General features: G+C 53.0%; 7 protein-coding genes across 7 annotated transcripts; 3 read left to right on the top strand and 4 right to left on the bottom strand.

Moving 5' to 3' along the window:
- Positions 1 to 264: 264 nt before the first annotated feature.
- On the bottom strand, positions 265 to 1,463 carry MYCFIDRAFT_212766 (uncharacterized protein). Its single transcript, XM_007934426.1, has one exon. It carries the CDS (start codon positions 1,403 to 1,405, stop codon positions 548 to 550), a length of 858 nt encoding a protein of 285 aa, XP_007932617.1. The 5' UTR covers positions 1,406 to 1,463; the 3' UTR covers positions 265 to 547.
- A 188-nt stretch (positions 1,464 to 1,651) lies between these two features.
- Positions 1,652 to 3,585, top strand: MYCFIDRAFT_217161 (uncharacterized protein; the record flags this gene model as incomplete). The annotated part of the gene is made up of 1 exon (XM_007934427.1): positions 1,652 to 3,585. Exon 1 carries the CDS (start codon positions 1,684 to 1,686, stop codon positions 3,583 to 3,585), a length of 1,902 nt encoding a protein of 633 aa, XP_007932618.1. The 5' UTR covers positions 1,652 to 1,683.
- Positions 3,586 to 3,630: 45 nt separating this feature from the next.
- Positions 3,631 to 4,362, bottom strand: MYCFIDRAFT_212767 (uncharacterized protein). Its single transcript, XM_007934428.1, has one exon. The coding sequence runs from the start codon at positions 4,104 to 4,106 to the stop codon at positions 3,879 to 3,881; it is 228 nt and encodes a 75-aa protein (XP_007932619.1). The 5' UTR covers positions 4,107 to 4,362; the 3' UTR covers positions 3,631 to 3,878.
- Positions 4,363 to 4,565: 203 nt separating this feature from the next.
- On the bottom strand, positions 4,566 to 5,340 carry MYCFIDRAFT_84783 (uncharacterized protein; the record flags this gene model as incomplete). The annotated part of the gene is made up of 2 exons (XM_007934429.1): positions 4,566 to 4,861; positions 4,938 to 5,340. 2 exons carry the CDS (start codon positions 5,338 to 5,340, stop codon positions 4,566 to 4,568), a joined length of 699 nt encoding a protein of 232 aa, XP_007932620.1.
- Positions 5,341 to 5,487: 147 nt separating this feature from the next.
- MYCFIDRAFT_180677 (uncharacterized protein) lies at positions 5,488 to 12,739 on the top strand (the record flags this gene model as incomplete). Its single annotated transcript, XM_007934430.1, has 44 exons — positions 5,488 to 5,566; positions 5,598 to 5,648; positions 5,678 to 5,716; positions 5,754 to 5,806; positions 5,833 to 5,985; positions 6,017 to 6,151; positions 6,213 to 6,228; positions 6,260 to 6,392; positions 6,424 to 6,466; positions 6,493 to 6,501; positions 6,551 to 6,568; positions 6,598 to 6,625; positions 6,661 to 6,845; positions 6,880 to 6,983; positions 7,017 to 7,413; positions 7,449 to 7,786; positions 7,827 to 8,040; positions 8,070 to 8,106; positions 8,140 to 8,181; positions 8,212 to 8,465; positions 8,495 to 8,583; positions 8,616 to 8,622; positions 8,651 to 8,823; positions 8,858 to 9,011; positions 9,055 to 9,243; positions 9,273 to 9,281; positions 9,315 to 9,344; positions 9,387 to 9,483; positions 9,511 to 9,800; positions 9,822 to 10,171; positions 10,209 to 10,299; positions 10,329 to 10,422; positions 10,454 to 10,474; positions 10,508 to 10,513; positions 10,541 to 10,723; positions 10,756 to 10,764; positions 10,797 to 11,207; positions 11,237 to 11,363; positions 11,392 to 11,463; positions 11,496 to 11,588; positions 11,619 to 11,933; positions 11,984 to 12,065; positions 12,096 to 12,156; positions 12,189 to 12,739. 44 exons carry the CDS (start codon positions 5,488 to 5,490, stop codon positions 12,737 to 12,739), a joined length of 5,832 nt encoding a protein of 1,943 aa, XP_007932621.1.
- A 31-nt stretch (positions 12,740 to 12,770) lies between these two features.
- On the bottom strand, positions 12,771 to 14,325 carry MYCFIDRAFT_180678 (uncharacterized protein; the record flags this gene model as incomplete). Its single annotated transcript, XM_007934431.1, has 12 exons — positions 12,771 to 12,804; positions 12,837 to 13,171; positions 13,220 to 13,267; positions 13,291 to 13,328; positions 13,364 to 13,488; positions 13,527 to 13,534; positions 13,561 to 13,741; positions 13,771 to 13,838; positions 13,868 to 13,933; positions 13,963 to 14,085; positions 14,112 to 14,199; positions 14,231 to 14,325. The coding sequence occupies 12 exons, from the start codon at positions 14,323 to 14,325 to the stop codon at positions 12,771 to 12,773; spliced, it is 1,209 nt and encodes a 402-aa protein (XP_007932622.1).
- A 27-nt stretch (positions 14,326 to 14,352) lies between these two features.
- MYCFIDRAFT_180679 (uncharacterized protein) lies at positions 14,353 to 24,276 on the top strand (the record flags this gene model as incomplete). Its single annotated transcript, XM_007934432.1, has 49 exons — positions 14,353 to 14,453; positions 14,503 to 14,890; positions 14,929 to 15,166; positions 15,201 to 15,329; positions 15,359 to 15,518; positions 15,552 to 15,626; positions 15,653 to 15,707; positions 15,736 to 15,922; positions 15,964 to 16,156; positions 16,197 to 16,225; positions 16,254 to 16,340; positions 16,369 to 16,466; positions 16,501 to 16,506; positions 16,557 to 16,665; positions 16,724 to 17,052; positions 17,087 to 17,285; positions 17,318 to 18,041; positions 18,070 to 18,161; positions 18,205 to 18,334; positions 18,382 to 18,431; positions 18,468 to 18,482; positions 18,531 to 18,617; positions 18,646 to 18,812; positions 18,838 to 18,847; positions 18,881 to 18,908; positions 18,946 to 20,399; positions 20,434 to 20,456; positions 20,480 to 20,535; positions 20,567 to 20,635; positions 20,660 to 20,913; positions 21,045 to 21,188; positions 21,214 to 21,487; positions 21,521 to 21,652; positions 21,702 to 21,875; positions 21,917 to 22,077; positions 22,104 to 22,206; positions 22,234 to 22,400; positions 22,469 to 22,715; positions 22,759 to 22,989; positions 23,026 to 23,050; positions 23,090 to 23,152; positions 23,205 to 23,394; positions 23,423 to 23,563; positions 23,610 to 23,754; positions 23,781 to 23,838; positions 23,865 to 23,936; positions 23,967 to 24,025; positions 24,084 to 24,218; positions 24,252 to 24,276. The coding sequence occupies 49 exons, from the start codon at positions 14,353 to 14,355 to the stop codon at positions 24,274 to 24,276; spliced, it is 8,088 nt and encodes a 2,695-aa protein (XP_007932623.1).
- Between the last annotated feature and the right edge of the window lie 922 nt (positions 24,277 to 25,198).

The raw sequence follows: 25,198 nt of genomic DNA on the forward strand, positions 1-25,198 counted from the left end.
GGCCTGACCGGCACAGAGGGTGCCGAAGCTGACGCGCACGGTCCAAGCTGCAAGTGTCAATTACGTTCGCAGCTTGGACCGTGCGCAAGTTCTTTACATTCATCAACACATCTTTCTTTGCAGCACGTTCAACCTTTACGATTCGGTCGTCCACGAGCAGCGTAGACGTCAAAACCGTCGTGCTTGCCATCAAACACCTACTGCGTCTTGCCCCAAGAGACGGTGACTCCCAAAATGCAGAAGGAGAATGAATCGCCCCAACGTCCAGACGGCCAAGGCAATGTTCCACAGCTCGATAGCGGCTGTCTACAACCGCAGCCATATGCGTCGTGCCAACGTGAGGCATAGCAGTACAGTTCTACTTGGATTCCAGGTACAGTCGTAGAGCAGTAACGAGATATGCGGCCGGCAGCCGAAGTGATACCCGCAGCTTCTTCACACAGAACCAGCCCCAGCAGCAGCAAACGGGAAGAGCAAGCAACAACTCAACCAGCCTGTCAAATTCATGTACGCTTGGCAACAATCCTCTCCTCATACCTATCCCTCCCTAATGCACCTCTTTGTCGACATCCAATGTCAGCTTTCCACTACCGCTGCACCGCGACAAAGCGTCCAGGTCGCTTTTGCTGTTGCAATTCCTGCGGGCGCTCGCACAGACAGATTTGGCAGCGAGCGTGTGCGATTGCTCCTCCCTATGTCCTTCCTCTTCATCTTCCACTACATGTGCGGGCGGCGAGTCAACAACATCCGACGCAGGCGTTTGAGCGCCGTTGTCGTCGTCGGATGATTGGACATGGTCCAGACGCCGAGAAGGGGTAAATGAGCCTGTGTATCTCTCCTCCATCATCCATTCTCGATATTTCTCTCGCGCGGACGGCGGCGTCGAACCCGGAGTATAGGCTTTGGCTAGCTCGGCGCCGTATTTTGTCACACGACAAGAATGTTGAATGCGCGCGAAGGCGGCGTCCTGCTGCTTGTGTCGGCGCATGTTGGCAATGTAGGCGTCCATAACGAGTTCGCCGAAGTTGGGATTGTTTGCAGCAAAAGCTGCGTGCTCGAGACTGCCGCTAGAAAGAGGCGGAGGAGGAGGAGGCGAACGGGAAAGCGGTGGTGGAGTGAGTGGTGAAGCGTCTGTCCTGGTTGGTAGTGTGGTAGCCGTGGCAGTGTGGACAGAGGGTGTGGCGGCAGGAGTGTCGACAAAGATCTCGCTTGGGTAATCAGCTCGTGCGCGCATACGCTTAAGCGGTCGCGAGCTGTCCTGGTGGCCAGATTTGAGGATTGCCGGGGACAGCGGTGGGGTGAGAGTGGGAGTAGGAGAGCAGCTTCGACGGCGCTTTCGACAGGCGGTCGCTCTGGCGGTGGTGGGTGAGGCGCGGTGACCGGCGCTCATAGTGCTTGTCGACATGATGTTGGCGCGGCGCTGCTACTGGAGGTCACTGGGTGCTCGTGGTGCTCGTCACAAAGTTGATGGTTGGTGTTATGCTTATCGGAAGATGCAGGCAGGCAACGACAGATGCTCGGAGTTCGGAGCGGGCCGCATGGGAACAGCCGAGTTGACTTCGTGACTCGACACGTCTCGCGAGTATACACCACAGCTGCACAACACCACAAACACACCACAACACCTGCACAGACCCCAAACACCTGCACACACGTCTTGAGGTACTGCCGACCAACTGAATCATGCTCAATCGAGAGGCAGAGGCAGATGCAGATGCAGGAGCGGACTTTGACCCTTTCGCGCAACTTGCGGACTGTGGTGGTGACACGCAGTCTTTCAGCTCGCGCCTTGCGGCTACCTATGCGGATGTGAATAATGTCAATGCGAGCGCGGATGCAGATGCGGCCAGAGACTCCCAGGCTGCCGACGCTCCAACAAGTACAGCTTTGAACGTCTTCACTCTCAGGGCTGCCAACTACGCTGCGCTGGCGTCCATGCGTAGGCTGACCGAAGTCGTGACTAGCCAGCCTCTCCTCAAGTCTTACGAACATGCCCGTCAGTTCATCCAATTCGATCCGCCGCAAAGCGCCGCGTCTGCTCTTGGGCTTCGCGACTCCTCACCGCTTTCCGTGCCGAGCAGCTTCGCCGCGGGCCAGGACAACGAACTCAGTGTGCCTTCTGCCCAGCCGTCATCTCCATCAATTGTCTCGCACGCCCCGGACTTCAACGCTATCGTGAACTCGTGTTCTTGGCTCGTGTCGCTGGCGCATGTGATTAGAGACCCCAAACTTGGCTGGGTCTTGGGCCGTGATGACGACAAAGCAGACCTGCCGCTCAAGCCGAACAGTCCTACTATGGTTCGCCTTGTCCACGCCTCCTTCAGATATGACCCGAGTGGTCAACTTCAGCTCTACGCACTGCGTAAAGGCGTCACACTGGACGGAGTCACCTTGCCCGAAGGTGAGAAACGTACATTACATGCTGAAAGCCACAACATTGGGATCGCAGATATGAGTTTCACATTCCAGTCGGCTCGCCGCCGTGACGAAGATTCCGCTTTCCGCCAGCACCTGCAACATTGGGCTCATGGACTCGACTTGGACATCCATCCTCACAAGTACTTGTGCGCTACGCCAAAGCACGTCGACATTCTTGCCGGTAGGTACAGGGTTCTCGCTGTTGTTGGCGTTGGCGGCCTCCAATCCATAAATGACGGACGAACGACTATTTTCGGCGGCGTCGATGATAAAACGAACACTGCCGTTGCCATCAAGACATGCAAGCGGCTCGATCAACGAAGTGCTAACGCCGTTGCTGACGAGGCAGCCATCTACCGCAACATTACTTCTGCTATGCCTGCGCCACCCTCTGTGGCCGACTTTGTCCTCAGACTGCATGATGAGGTTCCTCCAATACTTGAGCTTCCCATTGATCAGCGCGATACTGTCCACTTGGTCTTCTCTCCACTGGCAGACAGTGATCTTCACAGTTATGCTTTTGGCACCCAAAGCTACCTCGATGTGCCTACGGCCATTGCTCAATGTCTTTTGGCCGTACAGTGGCTTCACTCCATCGGCTGGATCCATCGCGATATCAAACCTAGCAACATCGGGGTTCGAAGTCATCCTTTCCGCATCGTCCTCCTAGACTTGGCCCAAGCCATCAACCCCAAAACCTCACCAGATGCTTGCGTTCCTCGGCCCGGCACTCTCGGCACTCTCGGCTACCTCGCACCAGAGCTGGAGAATGCCGCATTTTGCCCATCTCCTGCCTCGCCTAAGTACGATTCAAAGGTCGACATCTTCTCGCTCGGAGTCGTAGCGCTCGACCTCTTACATCGACCTCCGTCTCACCATCAAGATGTGGAATGGACCCGTAACCCCAACCCTTTTCTCAATAAACACGGAGGAGAATACCAAAGGTTCAAATCCGCCATTGCACGACTTCGATGTTCAGATCGACTTTCCCCAGAATTCCTTATAAGTCAAATGCTGGAGCCTTACCCAACGATGAGGCTTGACGCCGATAGCGCGCTGCGACATCCGTTTCTAGAGACAGCAGTAAAAGAGCAGCGAATGCAGTTGGAGAAGGCGAAGGAGGCACAGACTCAGCCCGGAGAGAAGAGGCAGCGTAGCGGAAGTTGAGGCAGGCATGGACCGTTCACTTTTTCCAAGTGTGGGCGCGAGGAAAAGCTCATGGGCTTTGAGCACGGAAGCAACTCGTTCGAACTTCTTGTAGCTGGAGGTCGAGCGAAGATGCGGGAGTCGGGTTTGGTGATTGTGCTCGTGGACATACGGAAGCGTAAGGTGAAAGAAAGTTCCAGTTGAGTAACGAGGCCCATCATTTGGTTGACTGGTCCGCGGCAGCTATGTCAGGCACACAGCTTGCCCAAAGGGAGAATTCCTTGCCTCCTTGCCATGTCTGCTCCGACTGAGCATCATCTCCACCAGGCCCGTTCAGGAAACCATACATCCAGTTTCGGCTTTCTCATAGTGTCTCTCTGCTCCTTCAACTTCCCGTCACTCCAATGAAACCACTTCCGCTGCAGACGCAACGCTTTGTCGGAGGAGCTCCGGAAAGTATTCACTCGAACTTTAGGATGCCTGAGATTATGTGATGGAGCGTCAATGCGGTCCAAGGCCTCGGCGAATGAAGAGTTTCCCATGAGGCAAGAGTATAGGGTCCTTGTGACGGCGTTTGGATAAGCCAAACATCCGAAGAGGACGTCCTCATCGAAACGGCTATGCGCAAGAGTGACAGTGTTATGGCGGGACGTCCCTACGGCGTCCGTGGGCTTGGGAATGTTGCCACAGGTGATGGGTATCTCGATTGAACGAAAGTCGAACAGGTGTCTTTCAGCCTCAGGTTCATGGATTTTAGTCTCGATCTGCTAAGAAGTCATCGAACTTACGTCTGTCCTCAAGAGTCTGTTGCACATGCGGATGTGCAGAATTGTCCCGCTTCGTCTTTCCTCCTCGTCTAGCACATGGATTTGAAACATATCGCTGCGAGGCATTGTGGCGATCTGTCCAGCGAGTTCTGTCCAGCGAGTTCTCCCCAAACCACCTTCCGCCCCTCAAATGCCTGCAACCGGCAGTGCTGCTCGATCTTGAGTAGATGGAGATCATCCCGAGGTGTAAAGGAGTGCAGCGATGGTTCGTTCGTAGAGGGCTATAGCCGCCGTGGTACTCGTGCATAGCCCAGTCGAAAGATGTAGCCACGCTTTCTCGGGATTTCGGGCGATGTAGAGACGGTATGTAGAGTTCCGGCTCGTCAAACCAATTTGATCGCTCCTAGATTCGTGGCGAGTTCCATTTCTGTTCATTCCCGTAGACTTGATGCACACTACCAGTTCCGACAGAGCCTGCTGACCAGCGTCCTCCACACTATTTGGTGATGTCGGATACTGCGCAGCATGGCCTAGCAAAATTTGATCATGAGCCTGAGCCTGAGTCGTGTGCCACAACCTGCCACCCCCATGTGCGAGGAGACGTACTCGGCGCGGCGTGCTGAGTGCTGGATGATTTTGTAACACGCTGAGTAGAGTAAAGCTTCTCTGTATGTATGGGCTGCCCATTCCGCGCGCCTTGTGCCGCCGAGAGATGCCGAATTTGAGCATTACTGAGCTGACAAACTCCTTGTAGAGCAACTTGCAGAGCAACTTGCAGAGCAACTTGCAGAGCAACTTGCAGAGCAAGCTGTGTAAGTTCTCGACGATGGACGTTCAAGGCGTCGTATGCTTCGGGAAACTTTACCAAAGCGGCATCGGATGCAGTGCCACCGGTGGAGATGTGGCAAATGCGAAGCAAGCGAACGAGTTGGCCTCTGGTATAGAGCTCAAAGTCTGCACCAAAGAAGCCGGCACCAAAGACTGAAGGGGTCGGCGCTGGGAGGCACATCGTGGTTTCGTAGTTAGATGGGAGCTCTGGTAACAGCGTTCCGGATCAGCACCAAGGAGTCGATCCGGCTTTGAACAGGAGATTATGCACATGCAGAGGAAGCTAGTACATAAACGCTCGAACGCGAGCAAGATCAAAGCTGTGTCAATGAGGACTCAGGGCTTGGTCAGCACGAGGCCTTCTCACAGCAGAGGTAAGGGTGTGTGTGTACCAGAGTCCCTTTGGAGTTGTTGAAGTAGCACCCAAATCTCGATGAGGATGGGATTGGGCCTGCCACAGCGCGCGAGGTGATGAAAGAGGTAGCGAAAGTCTTGGGCGTTGAGGCTGCTTTGTCGAGCGCCTAGCGATTCAAGGCAGTGGGTATCAAGACGAGCATGTCTCGCTCTTATACTACAAATGCCACAACCTGCCAGCCGTGGCTGAGCAAACGCTTGCTATGGAGTGGCGGAAGCAGAATCCTTCGACGGTGGCAGGACGATTGGACATCTTAAGAATGTGTACGGGCGAAGCAGACCATTGAAGCCGCGGCTTCAGCTGTTACGGCTTGAAGGAACCTCGCGGTCCAGCCCAGTCTGCGCTGTCAGTAAGAGCTCGGTATCGAAATTGGCTGACCAGCGTAGAGACTCTCGTGACCTTGCCCGGGGAGTGTATTGGCGTGATCAGGCTTGCTTGATAGATTGACGGAAGCAAAGCGGGAAATAGTCACATCCTCTGCATACCATTGACGACTGAGCTGTCGTGCTGGATGATTGACAGTCAGTGGACCCTAAAGGCTCAAATTGGCTATGGGAGGGCGTACTTTCATGCTCAAGTCCAACGCGACCACAGGCTAGCCTGCCCGGATCTTCGCTAGTGCTTCGAAGAGATGATAGCTACTTCGTTTGATCGGTTGTGCTTCGTGGGTGTCTGCAGATGTGAGAGGTGGTAGGCGTGTACCATGAGGCTTGGTCTCTGGGGAAAGTCCTTGCATTTCCTCCGAACCGCCGAGGTCAAGCAGTTGCAACTCGGCCATCCTATCTGTCGTATTCTCTCGTACATGAACAGTGCATTGGGTGTGTCCTCGAGACGAGTTGGCGTCTGTAGCATTCCTGGGGATGGGTTTAGCATCACCCAAGATGCTCTCGACGTCTGTTCGATGTTGATCGCTTGTAGAGAGATGAAGTGGCGGCCTTGCGATTCTTGAGCCAAGTCTAGGACACTGTTGTTGTAGATTTCCTGCGTAGAGCACGTCAATGAAAGCAGCTCGCGATTGGTGAGATTGAGAGCGAGCACTTCGGAGGATTAGGTGAGAATTCCCGGCTCTGCTTGGCGGGTGGAAAGATCATGGATATGTGCCAATTTCGCGAGACAGCTACAGCAACGCGGGTCACGGATTCGGACAGATGGGTATAGAGCATATGATGTCTAGTATTGAAAACCCAATCGGAACAGAAAGCTCGCTTGTGGAGAGTCACTACGGCCAGGTTAGGGTATACGGAGATGGAGGACTCTCCATGATTTTGGCGGTATGCTGAATCCGAGGGAATGATCGCTGATGAGATGCCCAATGGTGCCGAGCGCACGTCTGGCGGCTTGAAGCTTCAGGTCAGTATTCTAGCGGCCTGGTCTGCTTGGCTGCGGCGACAAATCTCCGAAGAGGAACGGTTGATGTCCTTCATCGGCAGCTGAATGTGCAGCTTGTGCCTGTCCCTGTTGGCCTGTTCTGAGCGTATCGAGCTCCTGCCGGCCTTGTTCCCATTCCAACTTCTTCTCTGCCACGCGCAGATCAGCACGAAGGGGGAGTCCACGACTGCCAGCTCCGTGTTTTCCATTCGCACGAACAAGTCAATCACTTCCTTCCCATCCTCGAACCCCAACTCTCGCCCGTTGGCAGTTCTCGCACCGAGCGGCCTCAATTCTTTCGTTGCCAAGGTGTGGAGCGAGGAGTGGTGCCTCCAGATGCGGCGCGGGATTTTGGGATGCAGGTTGCTCTGGAGTGTGTTTCTTGTGCTGCGCCGTGATCTCGTGTTCTCCGAGCGCTTTGAGGAGGTTCGCCGTGGTCTGGTTGCCGCCGTGGTCGAGGCCTGCGACGCTGTAGAATATTCATGGCGCAATTGATGATTCGTCAGGTGGTGGAAGTGGTGTATCGTTGGTGGTTCTCCGCTCCGCTCCGCGATGCTGGAAGCAAAAGGCTCGGCACGCTGCCGTCTTTGTCACGACTTTGTCATCAGCTGCGACTTACCCATTCTCAGCCTGCACGGCGTCACGTGTATGTTCTGGCACATCGTGAAGACTCGCTGGCAGATGTCCTCGTTCAAACGGAAGCATCTGCCTCTGCACCCTTCATTGAAACATGGAGCAAGGCATCGAGAAATTCCCTGGCAATGTTCGGACCCATTTCGTATTTGGCAAAGGCACATCTGAGGTTCGAGGCCAACTCAAACCTGGGAACTGGATGCCTGCTGCTGTGCCAATGCCATGGGCGATTGCTGATATGCTCGATGGAGGACCAGCGTTGATGTCGTTTTCTTCCAGGTATCTCTCCATGGCAAATACCAGAACAGCATGCTGTTGCTCACGGCTGCAATCCCTCTCAATGCCATCACCGTCTCGTTCCTAGGCCGTTCCCTGGGCTGGCCGCGCGAATTCCCAATTGCCCTGCTTCCTGCGCTGCGAACTTGCCCTGGCGGGGATGGATGCGATCCTCACCTCAACTTGCAAGTTCACTAAGAAGATCGATATTGTGGCAGGTCGCGAAGATTGGGATGCGGCTCAATGGGGCATCGCGTAGATTGATCGCCTGTGCTCGATAGACATGAGATTCCCGGAAGTGGTCATTGCAGATCGGGACCTGCGATGATTGTCAGACTTCATGAATGGAGTCTTTACCAGGCTCCGCTCCAGCCCTACTCATCCCCATCAAGGCAGCGCGTCTGGTTGTCGTGGAGCAACTATCGAAGTATTGGAGCACGTCCTTTATCGATGCCTCAGGATTGCGACTACTGGTAATGACGAGGTTATTGGTTCCACGGTTTGGTATGCAAGATGTATCTGCCATGGTCCCGATCAAGGCATCGCCGCTATCCCAGGATAGTCGAGGTGTGATGGTCTGGTCGCGCAACACCGGGAGAGGTGCTGGTACGCCAGTCGTATCGCCTGCGGCTCTATTGCGTAGATCAAAGCATTCATAGACCGAAAGCCAAATCATTCACAAAGCCAACTTGAAGCATTCAGTGCACATCGTAAGCCCAAAGCATTCGCAAAGTGACAGCATTCAGTCCATGTCACAACTGAAGTTACATCGTGCCCAAAAAGCATTCAACAAGCACAGTCATTCAATGAATGGATTTCACGTCGGAAGTTTCAGCGACCCAAGTGCAGAGGATGGAGCACGAAGCTTCAGTCTCTGAGTGAGTCCCTGTGCACTTTCACACTGTGTTGGCCTTTACACACCCGCTGTTGGATATGGAATGCCTTCTTCCAGGGAGGCTTGCTGTGCACGATGTTCGCTTGTCTTATGTCGAGTCGGATAGGCAAGGCTCGATTCGCGGTTGAAGAAGTGGGTAAATGGATCCCGCCCGAACCACGTAGGCTTGAAATGGAGTGCGGGCTCTGCATATAATCGTAAGAGTCGTGAGGCGGTAATTCGATGCCAGGTAAGTCTAGATGAATTGTATCAATGGCACGAAGGGGTGCAGCCATGACCGTGTCCAAGGCACCATCAACCTCGGGTAGCTGTTCTTCTCTTCTTACTTCATGGAAAAGAGCCCCGAGCTGTCGCCTCGTCATCAATATGCTGACATCGCGTACCAACGAGATAGGCTGCGACGTCACATGCCTACCAGGAAGCTGATCGGAGGTGATTGCAGTCACACCGATCCTCCGATCTCCTCCGTGATCCAACTCTCCCAATACTGCGCTTACGTGTGTACATGAGCCGACGAGTCGTTGAGGAGCGGCTAGTGACACTGGGAAGTCCACCGCAGACATTGTAGGCGCTCCTCTTGCAGCACGGCGTTGTATCTGTCGACATCCGCCTACAGGGTTCTTTATGAGCCTCGCCGTAGTCTACGACAGCCGACTGCGCTCCGTTATGCGAGGATTCGCGTGAGCCAGATCGAAGAGATCATTATGCTGTTCTGGACGTAGATCTGCATAGAATCCGTGAATCCAAGGCATGGTCAAGTTGAGACAGGCAGTTCTTTGTGCAAGCTTGCTATCAACCAGAGCCGTGGTGTCGTGGCGGCTTGTTTCAAGACCTCGTCGTCACTCGGGTGTGGGTACTAGTCAAGTTTCTATTCAATCGCGGTCAGCAGGTCTCTCGGAGTAACCAGAATCGTGCCAACAAGCTTCCCAAGCACCCAAGGATGATAAGCTCTCGACATCGCCGCCAGCCATCCTTCCGCTCTATCCGCGATGATGTTCGTATTTACAGATGCTTCTTCCCAAGACCCGATACGTATGGTCTTCAACCTGCTACGGTGCCTTTTCAAAGAATGTAGTCCGGCTCAGATGGTCGTAATTGGGATCTTTTCGGGGTTTGCGGTGGAAGGCAAGGACAAGGGCGCTCAAGTAATCTGGACTGCCAGCCGCATAACCAAAGTCCGTTGCTCCAAAGCTTCGCACAGGCTTGCGAGGGCTTCCAATGGGTATGGTTCGGGGGTATCGTGAATGCGAGCCCGGCGCCGGAAAGACGGGAAAACAGTTTTGTGATAGGCTTCCTCGATCTAGACAGACTTGTCCACGACTGTTGTGGCCGGATCTTCGCTAGGCAAATCGACGTGGGCAGAAATGACTCTGCCAAGTCCCAATTGGGATGGGAAACGTTCCTCGCAATCTGGTCTCTTTCAAAGTCCTTCCTAGAGTAATGGAAGCTGATGCCATTTGAGCACAATGAGGCCTCTGTCTGCGAGCGCCCAGAAACGCTGGAGGAGGGAGCGTTTCATTCATTATGAGTGCGGTGACTGGTCGCAGAGCTGCGTGGGACGTCTGCAGAAAGGGAATCGAAGAAGCAAGTTGCATCTGGATTGGACGACATGACACGGGAGACTGAACTTCACGTTGTAGACAGAATGCGGCAGCTGTATCGAAATCGTACTGGATGTCATATTAGGGAACCAAAGATTCCCAAAAGCTCATGCGCAGTTGAAAGTTTGTGGGATCGAGTGACTTGCCCGTCTCCCTTCAGATGCTGGTGCAAAGATGTAAGACAGCTGGGGAGCGATCGTCCTCTGGTCCGCATCAGCATACTTTGGATGTCATGAATCTTACCAGAAGTTGAAGTCGCCTGAGGCAATCACCATACAAGCATGCAAGGCTTTGACCATTCACCGAATCATGCCGCTCTCAGACTCTTGCGTCGCAACTTGCACTCCACTCTGCAGGTACAGCTTCGCCGAGCTTCGTGCGCACGACGCGAGGAGGTGAAATCCTGAGAAAAGACCAGTGGGTAGAGATACGCGGCAAACAGGAAGAAGAGAATGCCAACGACCAGAAGTTTCGGCAACACCGCCGGCGCCCAGGAGGTCACCACGAATGCTTTTGCTCGGCTGCTGCTTTTGCTCATCTGCTGGCGCTGCTCATCTGCCCATCTCCCTGTGCTGCCCATTTGCTCATCGGCTGGCGCTGCACATCTGCCCATCTCCTTGTGCTGCCCATTTGCTCATCGGCTGGCGCTGCCCATCTCCTTATGCTGCCCATCTTCCCATCGGCTGGCGCTGCCCATCTGTGTGTGCTGCTCATCGGGTTGTGCTTCTCGTCGCATGTGCGGTCTACGCCTCGTATCCGTCTCCAAATCCAGCCTTTTGTCCTCTTGTCATCAATCCATCTCGAGACGCTGATTGTGCCCCACCGTACACTACTATCATACCATGACGGCACTGCGAGTCGTGAGAGCAGCGAACATCCGCGGTGTGAGTGAGGCCAGGCGCTCGGAATCATGCAATCTGGCTGGACCTTGCTACGCAAGCCATGAAACTCGTGTCGGAGCTTGGGCTGCGCCAATGCATCGTCAAAGGCGTGGTACGGAAGGGTAGACATCGTGGGTGAGGCACTGCTGGGCTGATCAATAAGGGGTGCAGAATATCTCAAGATGTTTCCGGATGTATGGTATGGCGAAGAGACCATCTTGCGCCAGGCTGTTTTGTGACTTGAGAGGCATTCAATCCCACTTTGAGCCCAATTGCGACCTCATGGCGGTCGATGGAGCGAGCTCAAAGCATCGGGCTCATGGAAAGCACCGTGTCGTGTCGGTGCAACAAAGTCTGGCGGTGGTGGTGGTGGTGGTGGTGTACGCGGAGAAAGTGCAGCAAAGTTCCAAGTTGTGCTTGGCATAATAGGCTTTTCCCCTGGCCTCCGTACATCTTCTCCGCTCCGCTCCAACAGCTGCACCACGACAACATGACCATCAATCCGCAGCTCTTCACGGTCACGAGTCGAGGAGACGCCACCACCACCCAACCGAAGAAGCGATCGCGAGTCCTCCACTGCAGCCATTGGCATGACCGCAGCAACAGCAGCAACGACCAAGAAAGGAGAGGGGGTACTGCGGAGCCGGCACGGCAATGGCTTCGTCAGGAATACCATGACTACGCTGGACACCTCTCACTGCCAGCGTGAAACATGCGGGAGGGACTTCCAAAATGAGGTAATCAATGCTGGGAAGCGGGCTGGACATCGAGAGGATACGATGTAGTCAGCCCGACGTCGCAAATGGACTGGACAAGATTTCGGAGACTATGCCAAATGTCTAGCGCTTCTCAAAATGAACCTTGGAGCGGTCTGGACGAGAGTATCGGAGAGTGGACCGGTACCTTCACGGACTCACACCTATAGCGCGTGATCCATGGAGCCTTTCGTGATCCATGGAGCCTTTCGTGAGGCTGCGCCAGACCTTTCAAGAAGCACTTCTAAGAGCTTGAGTTCAAAGGCCAAAGCTACTGCTGGAGATGTCGATTCTGGGAATGGCTGTGAAGGCTTTGGACATCATTTCCGAAGCTGCGCACGACACTTTCCACAACTGCCATTCACGCGTCGCCTAAACTGTGCTTCCTGCTGGCCTCGGATCCATTGCACATCTCTGTTGTCACTCGCAACAGTACCACGAGTCATCAGCTCCATTCAACAATCCGGGCCTTTGCTATTGTGTTCCATTTCTGGCTGTATAGGCACAGGCCTCGGTCTCGATTTTGGTGGCTCTCTGGCTCTCTGGCTGTGTGCTCTTGGTCTTCTTCCTCGTGGGGACATCGGCCCTGCTCACGGTGGTCTGGATATTTGTGTTACGGGCTACTTGTGGGTGAAGGTGGCTACGCGGATGGCCCCAGGCAGGGCCATCTTGCTGCTGAATCGCCATCTCCCTCGGCGGTTGCTTGGTCTCGAGCTCTTCGCCAACGACAGCTTTCGTCTGAAGTCCTCCAGCTGAGGACAAAAGTGTTGCGGTGACGATTTGAACGTCACGCGGCGCATGCTTCATTGCAGCGTGTGGTACTGGGCAGATTGCTGCGCTGTGATGCCTTCACTCAACCTGGCAAACAGTATTGGTGAGCAAGCCGGAGTGGCGCTGCACGAGCGCGGCCCCCAATTCAGAGCGTGGAAAATGCGTGTCGGCCGCGTACATGACTTCGTTGATCAGGGTATGAGAGAAGATCCAGAGTATGACCAACATGGCGAGAACTGCGACCATCATCTTGACGGCATCCACAGGCGGACCATTTGATACATGCTCTTCAGATATGGAGCTATGTGCCGAATGAATGGGAAGATTCCAAGGACGTTCGTTTCTTTTCCTGCTGGAGCGTTTGGGACGGCAAAGCTTCTGCTTGGGCAACACCGCTTTTCCATGTACCGAGATCGGCTGGAGATTCACAAGTTCAGAGACACCCGGCCTATCTACATATCATACCTTTGTTGCCTGGAGTTCCTTCATTCTACGACGACCTTGTTCCTTGGTCTTGGTCTTCGGTATTCAATCACATTTTTTTGAGACGCGCGATGATCACTGGCGCCTTCGTCTAACTGCTCCTCCCGCCTGGAGTGTCGCGAACACTGATCCTTGCCTGGCCATGTGATGCTCCTGTGGGCTTGGGCTCATCGACCCTGGGATGCTTCACAAAGTCAGGCGAGCCACTGCTCGGCAGTATCCATCGCTCGTCGTCCGTCATCTGGGCTCCGCTTCATCAGAAGATCCGCAATCTGCGCCGCCGGCAGACCTTCGAATCTCCTCCAAAGTCAATCTTCTGCAACCATTCCTGTTGTGGAATGGAAACCCATGGTTGCGGACCAGGCGCCTGTTGGCTTCGGTCGCGCCTCTGCGGCATCGGCGAAACGTAGCTTCCCAACCCTTTGGCACCCATCCACCTTCGCCTGTGCGCACACGGTTCCTGGTGAGCTGAAGCACGATGCGGCCACCTTGGCAAGATATCCGCTTGACAATGCAAGACATTGCGCGACGACTTTGGCGGAGATGGATGGAACGTGACTCTGATGAATAAGAAGCTTGGCCTCTGACTGAAAGGACTCATCTCTGGCGACCGGAGCATCGATCAATCACTACCTCTTCAACTTCATCAGCTCCCACCTTGACTATGTAGGCAAAGCCGACGATGTGGCGCACGAGCTCACTAAAAATGTCAGTTCCAAAGAAACAGCATCTCCATGCTGGACGCGGGCCATAACGAGCACTTGAAGATCTCGTGGGGTGGCCGCAACGACACTCGGAAACGAATTCCAAGGACTCAAGCACTCTGGATCTGGTCGACCTGGTGCCGGCTGGTCAGTTGCCCGACGCCAAGCACGCTATCTGCTTGTGAACCATGCGTCAGAGGAGCATGCGGCTGCCTGCCACTTGCATGGACAAGCCGGTAGTTCTGTTCTGGGCGTAGTCTGCACGTGTCACCGCCATGGCGATTCAGACAATGGACTCTGCTCGGAGCGGGAGTCATGGCGAACGCGAAGAAAGGCTGTGGTAAAGCACGTCTTGCTCGATGCGTTGGTACTTCGAATGCTCATGCATAACGGCGAACGGTCGAGAAGGGAATGCGAGACAGCCTGATCAGCCTGCCTGCGAGCTGGTCAGGAGTCCTTTGTCTGTACTGGACGTTTTGCCGCCTGGGTCTGTTCTCGCCTTCGAAAGTCCAGTCATTACCGACACGACAGCCACTAGGAAGAATGCCAGGGTTAACAGAGACCACCTAGGCAGTTCTCCTACTCCGACGACCACTCCGCCCGACTCCAACACCCGCCCAACTCCAACAAACTCGAGCACACTCTTCCTACCTCACCACACCATGAATCGCCCTTTCCCTCCACAACGGACAACGCCATGGACCTCACGCCCCAAGCAATCATCCATCTCCCCTCAGAGCCTGACGATGTCGATACGCCGGAGGACGGTTTTCTCACTTCGCCACATCATGATTCGCCCCTTCTCCTCATGACTGGCAACGCCATGAACCTCATGCCCCAAGCAGAGAGGCCCATCTCTTCCGCGCCTCACGATGTCGACACACCTGAGTACAGTTCTCCCACTCCGCGACATTATGATTTACCCTATCCCTCCTTCACGGACAACGCTGTGGACTTCACGCCCTACGCAAAGAAATCTCTTCCGAGCCCGGCGATATCGACACACCGAATCGAAGTTCTCCCACCTCACTGCATCAGAATTCGCCAACTCCCTCCATCACGGATAACGCTGTGGATCTCACGCCCCAAGCAGATAGCCGATGTCCTCCGAGCATGACAATATCAACATGGAAGATCAAGTCAATCAAGGAGATCATGAAGAATCCCAAACCGTCACCACCCAAGAAACGCAAACTGCCACTCTGCCAGAAACATCTGAGCAGAGGTATCTCCTAAGCAAGGTAACTCAGCACATTCAGCGCCACTCATGGGTTTCCGCGAGCTTGACGGCGTAACCTCTACAGTGAGAACAGTCTATGGCGTGAAAAATGCTTTCGACGTGGCAAGTCTTTGGATGTCCCCAGCGCCTGCGAGTCTTGCTGCCCACGGTTCTGATCGACCTCTTGATGGCCAACAGTCAATGCCACGACCAGGCGCTCGTCACCTGCTGGATCGGCATACGTTCGAGACCTACGATCTGGAGTCACTGGACTACATCGTCGAGAAACTCCGCCAGATCTCAGCGATGGTGTGCAGCAGGTTTACCAAACCTCCAGCAGCGTTGCTTCAGTTGAACGGTCAAGATGAAAAACGATGAACGCTCAGGCAAGGGCGGCAAGATTGTCTTCACTTGTGATCACAAGCTGGAGCCATAGCGGCCCAGCAATACATCAGCAACGCCAATGGTGAATGCCCTCTCATCTTGTGTCAGGTCCGAGTACTCGATCCTGACCTCAGCGAGCCCAACAGCATTGCAGCTAAGGCTAGTTACGAGGATGGAGATACAAAAACAAGGACATGGATGATGTCCAAGATGAGAAAGAGTCCAAGAAAATTCCAGCTACGATTGCTCCAACGAGAAACTGTGACCACACCAAGCCGAAGTCGAAGGGTAGGGCAGGCATGGGAAAGAGGCGCAAACTGGACGCCATCGAGACTGACCTATCAAACCCGACTACTGGAGATGCCACGATAGCAGAACGTGCGAAGGAATTGCAGAAGGAGTAGGTGAACGAAGCTAAGCCTGTGCGCAGCTTCCTCGCGGCTCCATGGAAATTGTCACGCCACCTCCTGGAGATTTCCTTTTGATTAAAGATGGCGAATGTTCCTTTCCGAGAAATGGTTGCAATTCTCGATTCCCTTCGTCTCGCATGTCGCGTGATGAAGCTCACCGCCATGCCTCGGCGAAGTCTCCGAGCAAAGAGCCTGGGTGTAGGTGATGGCGGCTCGCGTGCGAAAAGATGATCAATGATCAGGTTCTCGGCGAGCGGGCGTGGAAGCGTGCGTGATGCTGAGGTCCGTATTACGCATAGTGGGTGATATGGGCGTGGATGTGGCAAGGAAGACTTTCATGGACTCACCTACACCGACGACAAGAGAGCAACAGAAGAGGGTGTGTTGTGTGTAGGCAGCGCAGAGACGGCGGAGATGCTGGCGATGTCATCAAAATGTTCGCTGGTGGTGATTTCGGTGGGGACGTTCGCAAAGGCAACAACGTGCCGGGCGACAGGGAAGAGGCAGATCAGGTCGAGGAACAGAGCAGCGACGATGGGGGCGAAGATGGCAGTCAGAGAGCTGAAGGCAGGCGCCAACGAACCAGGCACACCATTCCATAGCTGGCATTCAGACACTTACCAATCTTTGACGCGATCAAGCAAAAACATTTTCCACAAAGCATGAGCACTGGGTATCTCATTCTTATCGACATTGTGCTTGACCTCGTCCGTTTGCATTGCCGCATCTCCGCCTAGCGCTTCTCGTCGACATTGTGCTTGACGTGCAGAAAGGCAAGCTGGAGCCGACGTTGCAATCCCGCTTCTTTACATCTTTCTTTCTGTCGACACATCTCACCTCACCTCACCTCACCTCCCAGGCTTCGTAGTCATTCAACTCACAGTTACTTGGTGGTTGCGTCATCCCGTTGCCACTTCTCGCAGGCTGGCGACCGCAGCTGGCATCACACTTGTTGATCAAGTATCTATCCGGAAACTCAAATACTCATCCCAATGTTCTCGATTCTCACGATGCTACGGACGAAAGAATGCCTGTTTGATCTTGCCGCAACAGCCATCACACTTGATCAAGTATCCAGAAATTCAAATACTCATCCCAGTATTCTCTATTCTCACGATGTATCTTGCCGCAGCAGCCATTATACTTAATCAAGTATCCAGAATTTCAAATACTCATCCCAGTGTTCTCCATTCCCACGATGCTGCGTGTGCTAGAATGCTCATTCTATCCTGCCGCAGCATGCCACTCTCTTGGTTCTCATCCTGAGCGTTTTTTCGTCACCATCACATCTCAATGCTCTGCAACACCCACATGCCCATTGATCTTGTCAAGTCTGTTCCTTCCGCTGCTCCGTCCACCACAGCCATGGCGGAAAAGTCACCCACATCATCATTTGTTCCCACGCCCGTCGTACACGTTGATGGCCCATCGTTTCTTCTCCCATCTCTTCAGAGCTTCTTACGAGTGCTCAGCTGGACTCCTGCTCAGCCTTGCCTTGTTCAGACCAACGCATCTCGACACCACTCCAAGAAGTGCAGCAGTCGCAACTCGATCCGGGCTCAGTGCACTCCTGCTGCGGCCATGAGGGTTCTATGTGCGGTGTTCCACTACGATCACAAGATACTCCATGCCAGACAGTGGGAGGAAGAAGGAAATGAGGAGTCGGCTCTGCTTGTTCTCCATAGCGTTCTGCAATTGATCGACGTCGCCAGGTGCACCCGACACGAGGAAGGCTGGTCAGGCGCAGAGGCCGACGATGGGGTACTGATTCAGATTGTTGGCGACCTCATTACGGCAGCAGAGACGGTCCTGAAAGAGCAGCAGCAGGACCAGGCCCATGTGCGCTGGGATGAAGAAGAGTATGCAGAGGCGGCAGGACTGTTGTTGAGGACTCGCTCCAGTGGCTTGGATCGAACTCTGGAAGTGTCCAGCTTCACCCACGTATGGATGGAGAGGCTAAGTCGAGGATTCGCAGACTTCTTGGTAAGAATTGTCTCATTGTCTGCTTCCTCTTGGTTCTGGAAGCTGATTCAAGTCCAGACAACACGACCTTCACCTCTCCGTACTCAGACTGGTGGAGATGAATTGTTCTTCTTCGACTTTGAGCGCTTTGAGGAGACATGATGTCTTCACTGAGGACGGAAGCATCTACCCACCATTCGCACAGTTCCAGAGCAGCTCTGGATGTGCTCATGGTGCTTGTTGGCGTCGAAATCGGGCTCGCGGTAGGACGTGGGGAAGCTCTCTGAGGGCCGAGTGTCAAGGACGATGGACGTAGCAATGCTTCTCAGTGTCTCTCCATATTTGCCAGGAGAATGTCCTCAAAGAGTGGCAGTGTTGGTGTGACTGTAAACAATGCTGGTGACTTCCGGGGAATGGCGTAGCATTGAGTGCTAAGAGGGCTCGTATAAAGCAGCGCAACTCTAGCGATGGAGATTCTAGCAGAGCGATGACATCTGGGACGACGACGCCTGAGTGTGGGAAGTAGATTATACTGCACATCGTGATACAAGTGTTCCTTCTACAATGTGTCCGCAATAGCTCTAACTTACTCGTTGTCGAGATGGTTGCCGAAGATCGCCCAACCCATGAATACCAGAGCCTTTCCAAAGCGCCCTGTTTTATTGAAGCCGAGGATCTTCGACGCTTTTGCGGTCGTACATGTCAATCAAGCATTCGCTGAGAAGTAAGTTGGGACTGCGAAGCGATCGTTATTCTTCCACGTGTTCGCCAACGTTCTCCTCTCTATCGGCCTCGTAGCAGGCACCACGAGCAGCGTGGGAGCCGACATCTTCTGGCGGTGGGCTGGGGCCTTGTTGTATAAGGGAGTCTATGAGACAGTTACCCAGGGTGATGCCGTGACGCTGCGCTGAATGCTTCCAGGCGTTGAAGCGTGGCAGCTGATGCATGCAATGGGGTGATGTAGTGATGGAATCTCCACGCAGACTCCCATCGTCAACTCGAACCACGAAGCATACACATTGTGACCAGGACTGGCAAGCCGTACATCAAGGCGTGTTGGACCAGATGCGAGGGCGAAAGGAGCGCAACAGGCACGATGGGTGATGGACGTGGGAACAGTGTCGACACGATGGCGGCGGAGTTTCCAGGCGGAGCGGAGAAGATGAAAAGCGGCCACAGTCCTTGGCACGCCGGGAAGTGGAGTGATCGAACTGCTTTCTCGAGTCCGCTGCCGTCAGACTTCACAACGACATGCTCTCCCATCTCTGCCGACAACCATCTCCAACGTCATGCGTCTGGTACTGACGGATATGCATCTGCTACCCAGCCTGTGTCTGTGCCTATCACCGCATGGCGTACTCCAGTCGCGAAAGGCGATACTCGGACAAGTATTCATCTGAGAATGCCCGCGCTTTCTCCCCGTCTGTCGGCTGAGCATGTATACCATGACCAGTACTTCCTGCCCTCTTCTCTCTCTCTCTACACGAACCACGCAGATTTCTATTGCTCTTGCCAATACATCAGCAGCAGCATCCTCACGGCACTCTATACTGCAGCCCGCGCTCCACGCCGGACTCCACAGAATACTCAAGCAAGCAACCCAACGCGGCCCGCCATCTTCCGCCATCTTCCAATGCCTCCTCAACCACCACTGCGCACTACCGACGCCTTCGCGCGACTCAACACCATACTCCAGCGCCTGAACCACAGCCCCGCAAAGATCGCCATCACACGACAAGTTACCTACCATGCTACTGTCGCGCTTGACAATCGCACCCAGGAACTCCTCGCCAGTGACGAACTGGCTCCCGCGCTGAAGAAACACATCCGCAGCAAGTGGTCGAGGGGCAAGAAAGCCAGCGAGGAGAGGACTGCAAAGGAGGCGCTGGCGCGGGAAGTGGCAGAGTGCTTGGACATTGCTTTGACGGCGCGGAAGGGCCGCTTAGGAGGGCGAGGTGGAGAAGATGGAAACCTGAACAAGAGCATGACTACTCCGCCCCGTGTCGCGAGGAAGAGGTCTGCGGAGGAGGATCATGCTGAGTCGGGAGGGCGAAGTGGAGAGATGGGAAACCTGAAGAAGAGCACAACTACTCCGCCTCGTCTCGCGAGGAAGAGGTCTGCCGAGGAGGATTATGCTGAGTCGGGACGGCGAAGTGGAGAGATGGGAACCCTGAAGAAGATCACAACTACTCCGCCTCGTCTCGCGAGGAAGAGGTCTGCCGAGGAGGATTATGCTGAGTCGGGACGGCGAAGTGGAGAGATGGGAACCCTGAAGAAGATCACAACTACTCCGCCTCGTCTCGCGAGGAAGAGGTCTGCCGAGGAGGATCATACCGAGCCCGGGGAAGTTAGGGAAGAGGAGAGCAGAGGCGGAGCTAGGACATCACCTGCCCAGAAGAAGCGCAAGACTGTGGCAGGTGTACAAGAGTGGGATGCCGGTTACCAGGAGCGCGAGCAGCGAACCGCGCCTCGCAGCAGGCGCAGTTCTCCGCACCTAGCGTGGTAGATCGGGAGGAGATCTGCATGATCGATGGGAGGTAGTCATGGTGAATGATGAGATGAGCTAGGCATTGTGTATCACAATGATTGTGTATCACAATGGAGCATATGGCACAGTCGGTATCCGTAGAATGCATGGTGTGCCATGGAGGACAGCGAAGACAAAATCCAGAATGAGAGCACATAGAATGAGGGCACGATTGGTTACGAGCATACCGAAGTTGTGAAGTGTTGTAGAAGGTAGCATGCGTACTATTCTTTGCGAGGCAATGCAAGCACTGTTTTCAGCTGCTTCGAGAAGGAGAGGCGGCAATTTTTTCATTCATCCACCTTTTTCATCCACTTTTTCCATCCACCTTTTCCATCTACCTTTTTCATCCACCTTTCTTCATCCACCTTTTTGGCGTCTGCAATCAACTGTAGACTCAACTCCACGAGGCGAACTGATAATGCTGACGATTCTTCTCGACATCACAGGCGCAGATCTCCAAGGCAGCAGTCGTAGGCAAGCAATCTCATCACCTTTCCCGTAGCCCTTGACGAGCTCTGCGAAGCATCAGAGGCTATCGATCCTAGCCTTCCGCTTCTCTGCACGCCGATTAACGAGAAGCACGAAAGCGAGCAATGAGTTGGCAAAGAACAGCAGCATAAACACCAGCAACACCTGAAGCAACGAATCATGAGCTCAGCACTCGACATTTTGATGATCCAATTGCAACATGAAACAGCGGAAATGAGATTGGGATACTACTCGATGGTGGAAGATCGATTCCGTCTTGCCCAACGGACGTACATCAGCGCACAGGCAACTGGATGACTACTGTGAGAGTGTCATGATCAAGATCGAACACAAAAACGCGGTGCTACAGGCCCAAATGGAACAACATGCCAGGACAGTCACCAATGGGGCCCACATCTCTGCCATGACGAACTACACGAGACTTGTCATTTTCAACCTGACTACTTCCATCGGAGACGTTCTCCCAACGATGCATTGTCCGGCTCATAGCCTCGTCGAGATCGAGCAGAGAACTCGCGATGATTCGCTCGAAGTCGGGCATCATGCTGAGCTGTAAAGCCAGTGGGGATGCTCGAACGTGGTTAGACATTCCATCTTGGGATTCCTCATGAATCGCAAAGCCAGGATCATCATATGCAGGAGGCAACGCATGGCCGCAGTCGACTTCGTTTGCATCCTCCTGGTCAACGTCTGCTTCCTCGGATGTTCCGCGTCCTCGTGAAGCAGGACTCCTTCACTCTCAATTCGACCTGCACTTGGCGGACAGGTACCGCTCGCTCGTCAGCTTTCAGAAAGTCCGCCTTACCCCAGGTGTCCTCTCCTACAGTGGCAAGAATGTCCGGACATCGCCGGTGAAGCTTGCCAGGGTGATGAAGATCATCAAGGAAATGTTCACACCTCGCCCGATTGACGAAGATCATCCAAGAGATGTTCACAGAAGGTGTGAGGGCCTTCGCAATCTTCATGGTCCAAGGTGCCAAGTTTGCGAACACGAAAGCTGCCAACGCCAACAAGGCAAGACCGACCCGATGATCGGCCTCCAACTTATGTAACCAACTTTGTTCGGTTCAAAGGCGGCGTAATGAGCCTGGAAATTGCCTCAGCATTCGACATGGCAAGATCCTGCTTGATTGGGAGCCTGTGTCAATATCCTGAAGCTTGAAATGAGCTATAAGCCTTCTGGTCTACGCTGGAAATAGTCATATCAACGAATGGCAAGTCTCGCTCTGCGATACCATGAGTCAGTCTTCCTTTGCGACCGGAGCTCCTGGGTTCTAGATGGGCTGCTGCCACTACAGGCATTCAATGTCTCGCGACCGAATTTGCCATGACTCCGAGCATGATCTAGCGATATTACCACTTCTTTGGCGATTGACGACGATTACCAGAAACAGGACCACCAGTGCAGTTGATGCAACGAGACTGAAGCAAGGTGATCCTCGCAGTAAGAAGCCGAGACAGCTAGGTGAAGGCGGCAGGTGTTCGTCAATCGGCAGATCTTCAAGGCTCGAGGTACTACATCTGATTCCTGAGACAACTCTCTGGCGATACTACGCAATCTCTCCGGGTTTCCCACAATGACTAAATCCCTACATTTCGCAGGAACCGATGACAAAGTACCTCCATTGCCCCTCAAAAATATATCTTTAGCAAGCATTCAGCCTGTATATATCCATGCGAGGCATGATCGCTTCTCGACAGACGTTTCAGACTCTACAGTACTGCTGCCACAATCGTCGATGATGGCAAAGATCACAAATCCCAGTAGAACAAGAGCCTGGTGCGCTTCTACGGCTTTCTAGTGCCGAATTAATCACATCTAGGACGACTATGACAAATCGCAGCAACACCTCTCACTTATTCATCTCCGGCAGTTTCCTAGGATCGGCAACATGGTATAGCAGCACCCCACAAGTGATTCTTCCACTACGGTTGAATCATTCAGCCTACACAGGAGCGTTTCCCAACGACTTTCGCCTGACGAACTGCATCAGCTGCATTGGGTTGTGCTCGGGTGCCGATGGCAAGTATCTCCAAAGACTCACCCCCGATCAGTGGGCTATTCAATCGCCAACTTGGCGAGGTTAAAGGCCAGCAGCACTCCTCATGGACGCCGTTATATTCGAGACATCTAGGGCTACGAAAACATCATAGATATCAAAAGTTACGAGCTTTTCAATCAATATTGATTCGTCCATTCCACTCGGCCAACTGACTGTGGCATTACACCCTCATAAGACAACTGAATTCATTCTCCAACACCCGTGAGTCGAGCGAAATACTCTCCATATCGATAATTCAAGCGATGGGCGGCCCACTTCTGTCCTTGGCCCCGAACCTCTCTCAAGCGATACCCATGAGTCGCCAAACCGCAATACCAAGCTTGATGCACTTTCTGGCAGATCCCGCGGAGCCAGGGAATCCCTACAATAGCAAGGCGATTCATATCACATCTTCATGTCTGTAAAGACAAGCGATCCGAACTAGACAGCCCGCTTCGTTTCCCAATCCCCAGTCGGAAGCCGCAAAGTCGAATCTGGAATGGGATCCAGATGCACATATTCTGCAAAAGAATACGGAACGAAGGCTATGTCGTGTTCCAGACGACCGTACACAGAGACATTGGGAGTCAGAGAGTTGAGAGAAGAAACCGGGAGATAGAGATCGCGACCAGGTCACTATGATTACGACTACGAGACATGCAGCATCACCGCACGCACCCCTTCACACTGGCTACAAGGACTCCTCACCCACACCCTCCTCAACATAAAGGGCCACGACTACAGCGCAGAGCAGAGCAACAAGAGAGGATGCAAAACGTAGCAACGTTACATCGGATGCGAAGAGCAACTCCACCATCCTGTATTTATACACGCGAAAAGCAAGTTGGCCGCCCGGTATTTGTACAAGAAACAAATCCACCACCCAGTATTTGTACACGCGAAAAAGCAAATTGGCCGCCCGGTATTTGTACAAAAAGCAAATTGGCCACCCAGTACTTGTACAGTCGGAAAGAAACCAAACCACCTAGTATCACAACAAAATCAAAAAGCAAACATCTCAAACAACCAGCTGCCGCCATGAGCTTCAGTCCAGCCTTTCCTCTGCCACCTCATCCATAACCTTATAACATCTTGCTTGGCTGCAGTCCAAGCAAAATGCATGCAGTCAGGATGATCAGGCGCCATCTCACGGCAGCACTGAGGACATTGGACAATCTGTACAGACAGCATCACAGCTACTCGTCGGAGGGACGAGGCGCGGTAAGAGGTAAAGGAAAGAGGTGAAAGTCCCGGGGTGACGTGCGAAATAAAAGAGGCTTTTTCTACTTGTCCAAGTAAATCTGCGGCCGGCTTCCGTTTATAATACTTAGTGTAGTCTACAATCAATCCGGGATTGCAATCTAGATTGGCTTGGCAATTCAATCTAATCTAATCTGGCTTATTCCTACTAACTAAGCAATTTAATTTAATCTAGCCCTATTTAAAGCAATCTAATTCAATCTAGGGGCCAAAGCGCTAAATTAGGTAGGCTTAGCAATTTAATCTAATTCAATTTAGCTTATTCTTACTAATTTAGCAATTCAATCTAATCTAATCTAGCCCCTATTAAAGCAATCTAATTTAATCTAATCTAGGGGTCCTAGTAATCTAATCTAATTTAATTTAGGGGGTTCCAGATCAATCAGACCAACCACAGACTATACTAATAACGCTACTAGATTATTAGCCTATATATTAGTACTAATATCCGGCTAATCTCCGGAAGCCGAGCCACGTTTAGACAGTTATAGTAATTGCTAATAGAGTTCGTAGTGTTATTAAGAGTATAAGAGCTACGAGATTTTGGGTAGATAGGTACTAGAATAGGGTACCAGTAAAGAACGAGGAAGAGGTAAGTTAGATACAAGAGTAGAAGTATCTACCGTATTCCTAACTTCCCGAATATAGATTAAAGTACTTATACGATTCTATATATACGTTAGAAAATTATCTAATTAGGCGCCTATTAAACGTTAAAGATATTAGCTCTCTATTTAATTATACTAGACGCTGTAGCAAAGTACTGTAAACCTGAAACTTCTGGATTATCTTAACTATATTTAAGTATAAGGTACGCTTAGGGCCGTAAACGTTAAACGAGGAGTAGTAGCCTATTATTTCGAGAACTAAATTCTATTTTAGAGAGGGCTATTGCCTCTTAGTCTAACTTTTAGTTTATTTCGCTACGCCGAACTACGAAGTTAAAACCTCCGAAAAGCCT

Source organism: Pseudocercospora fijiensis (assembly GCF_000340215.1).
Source record: "Pseudocercospora fijiensis CIRAD86 unplaced genomic scaffold MYCFIscaffold_21, whole genome shotgun sequence".
NCBI classification, from domain to species: Eukaryota; Fungi; Ascomycota; class Dothideomycetes; order Mycosphaerellales; family Mycosphaerellaceae; genus Pseudocercospora; species Pseudocercospora fijiensis.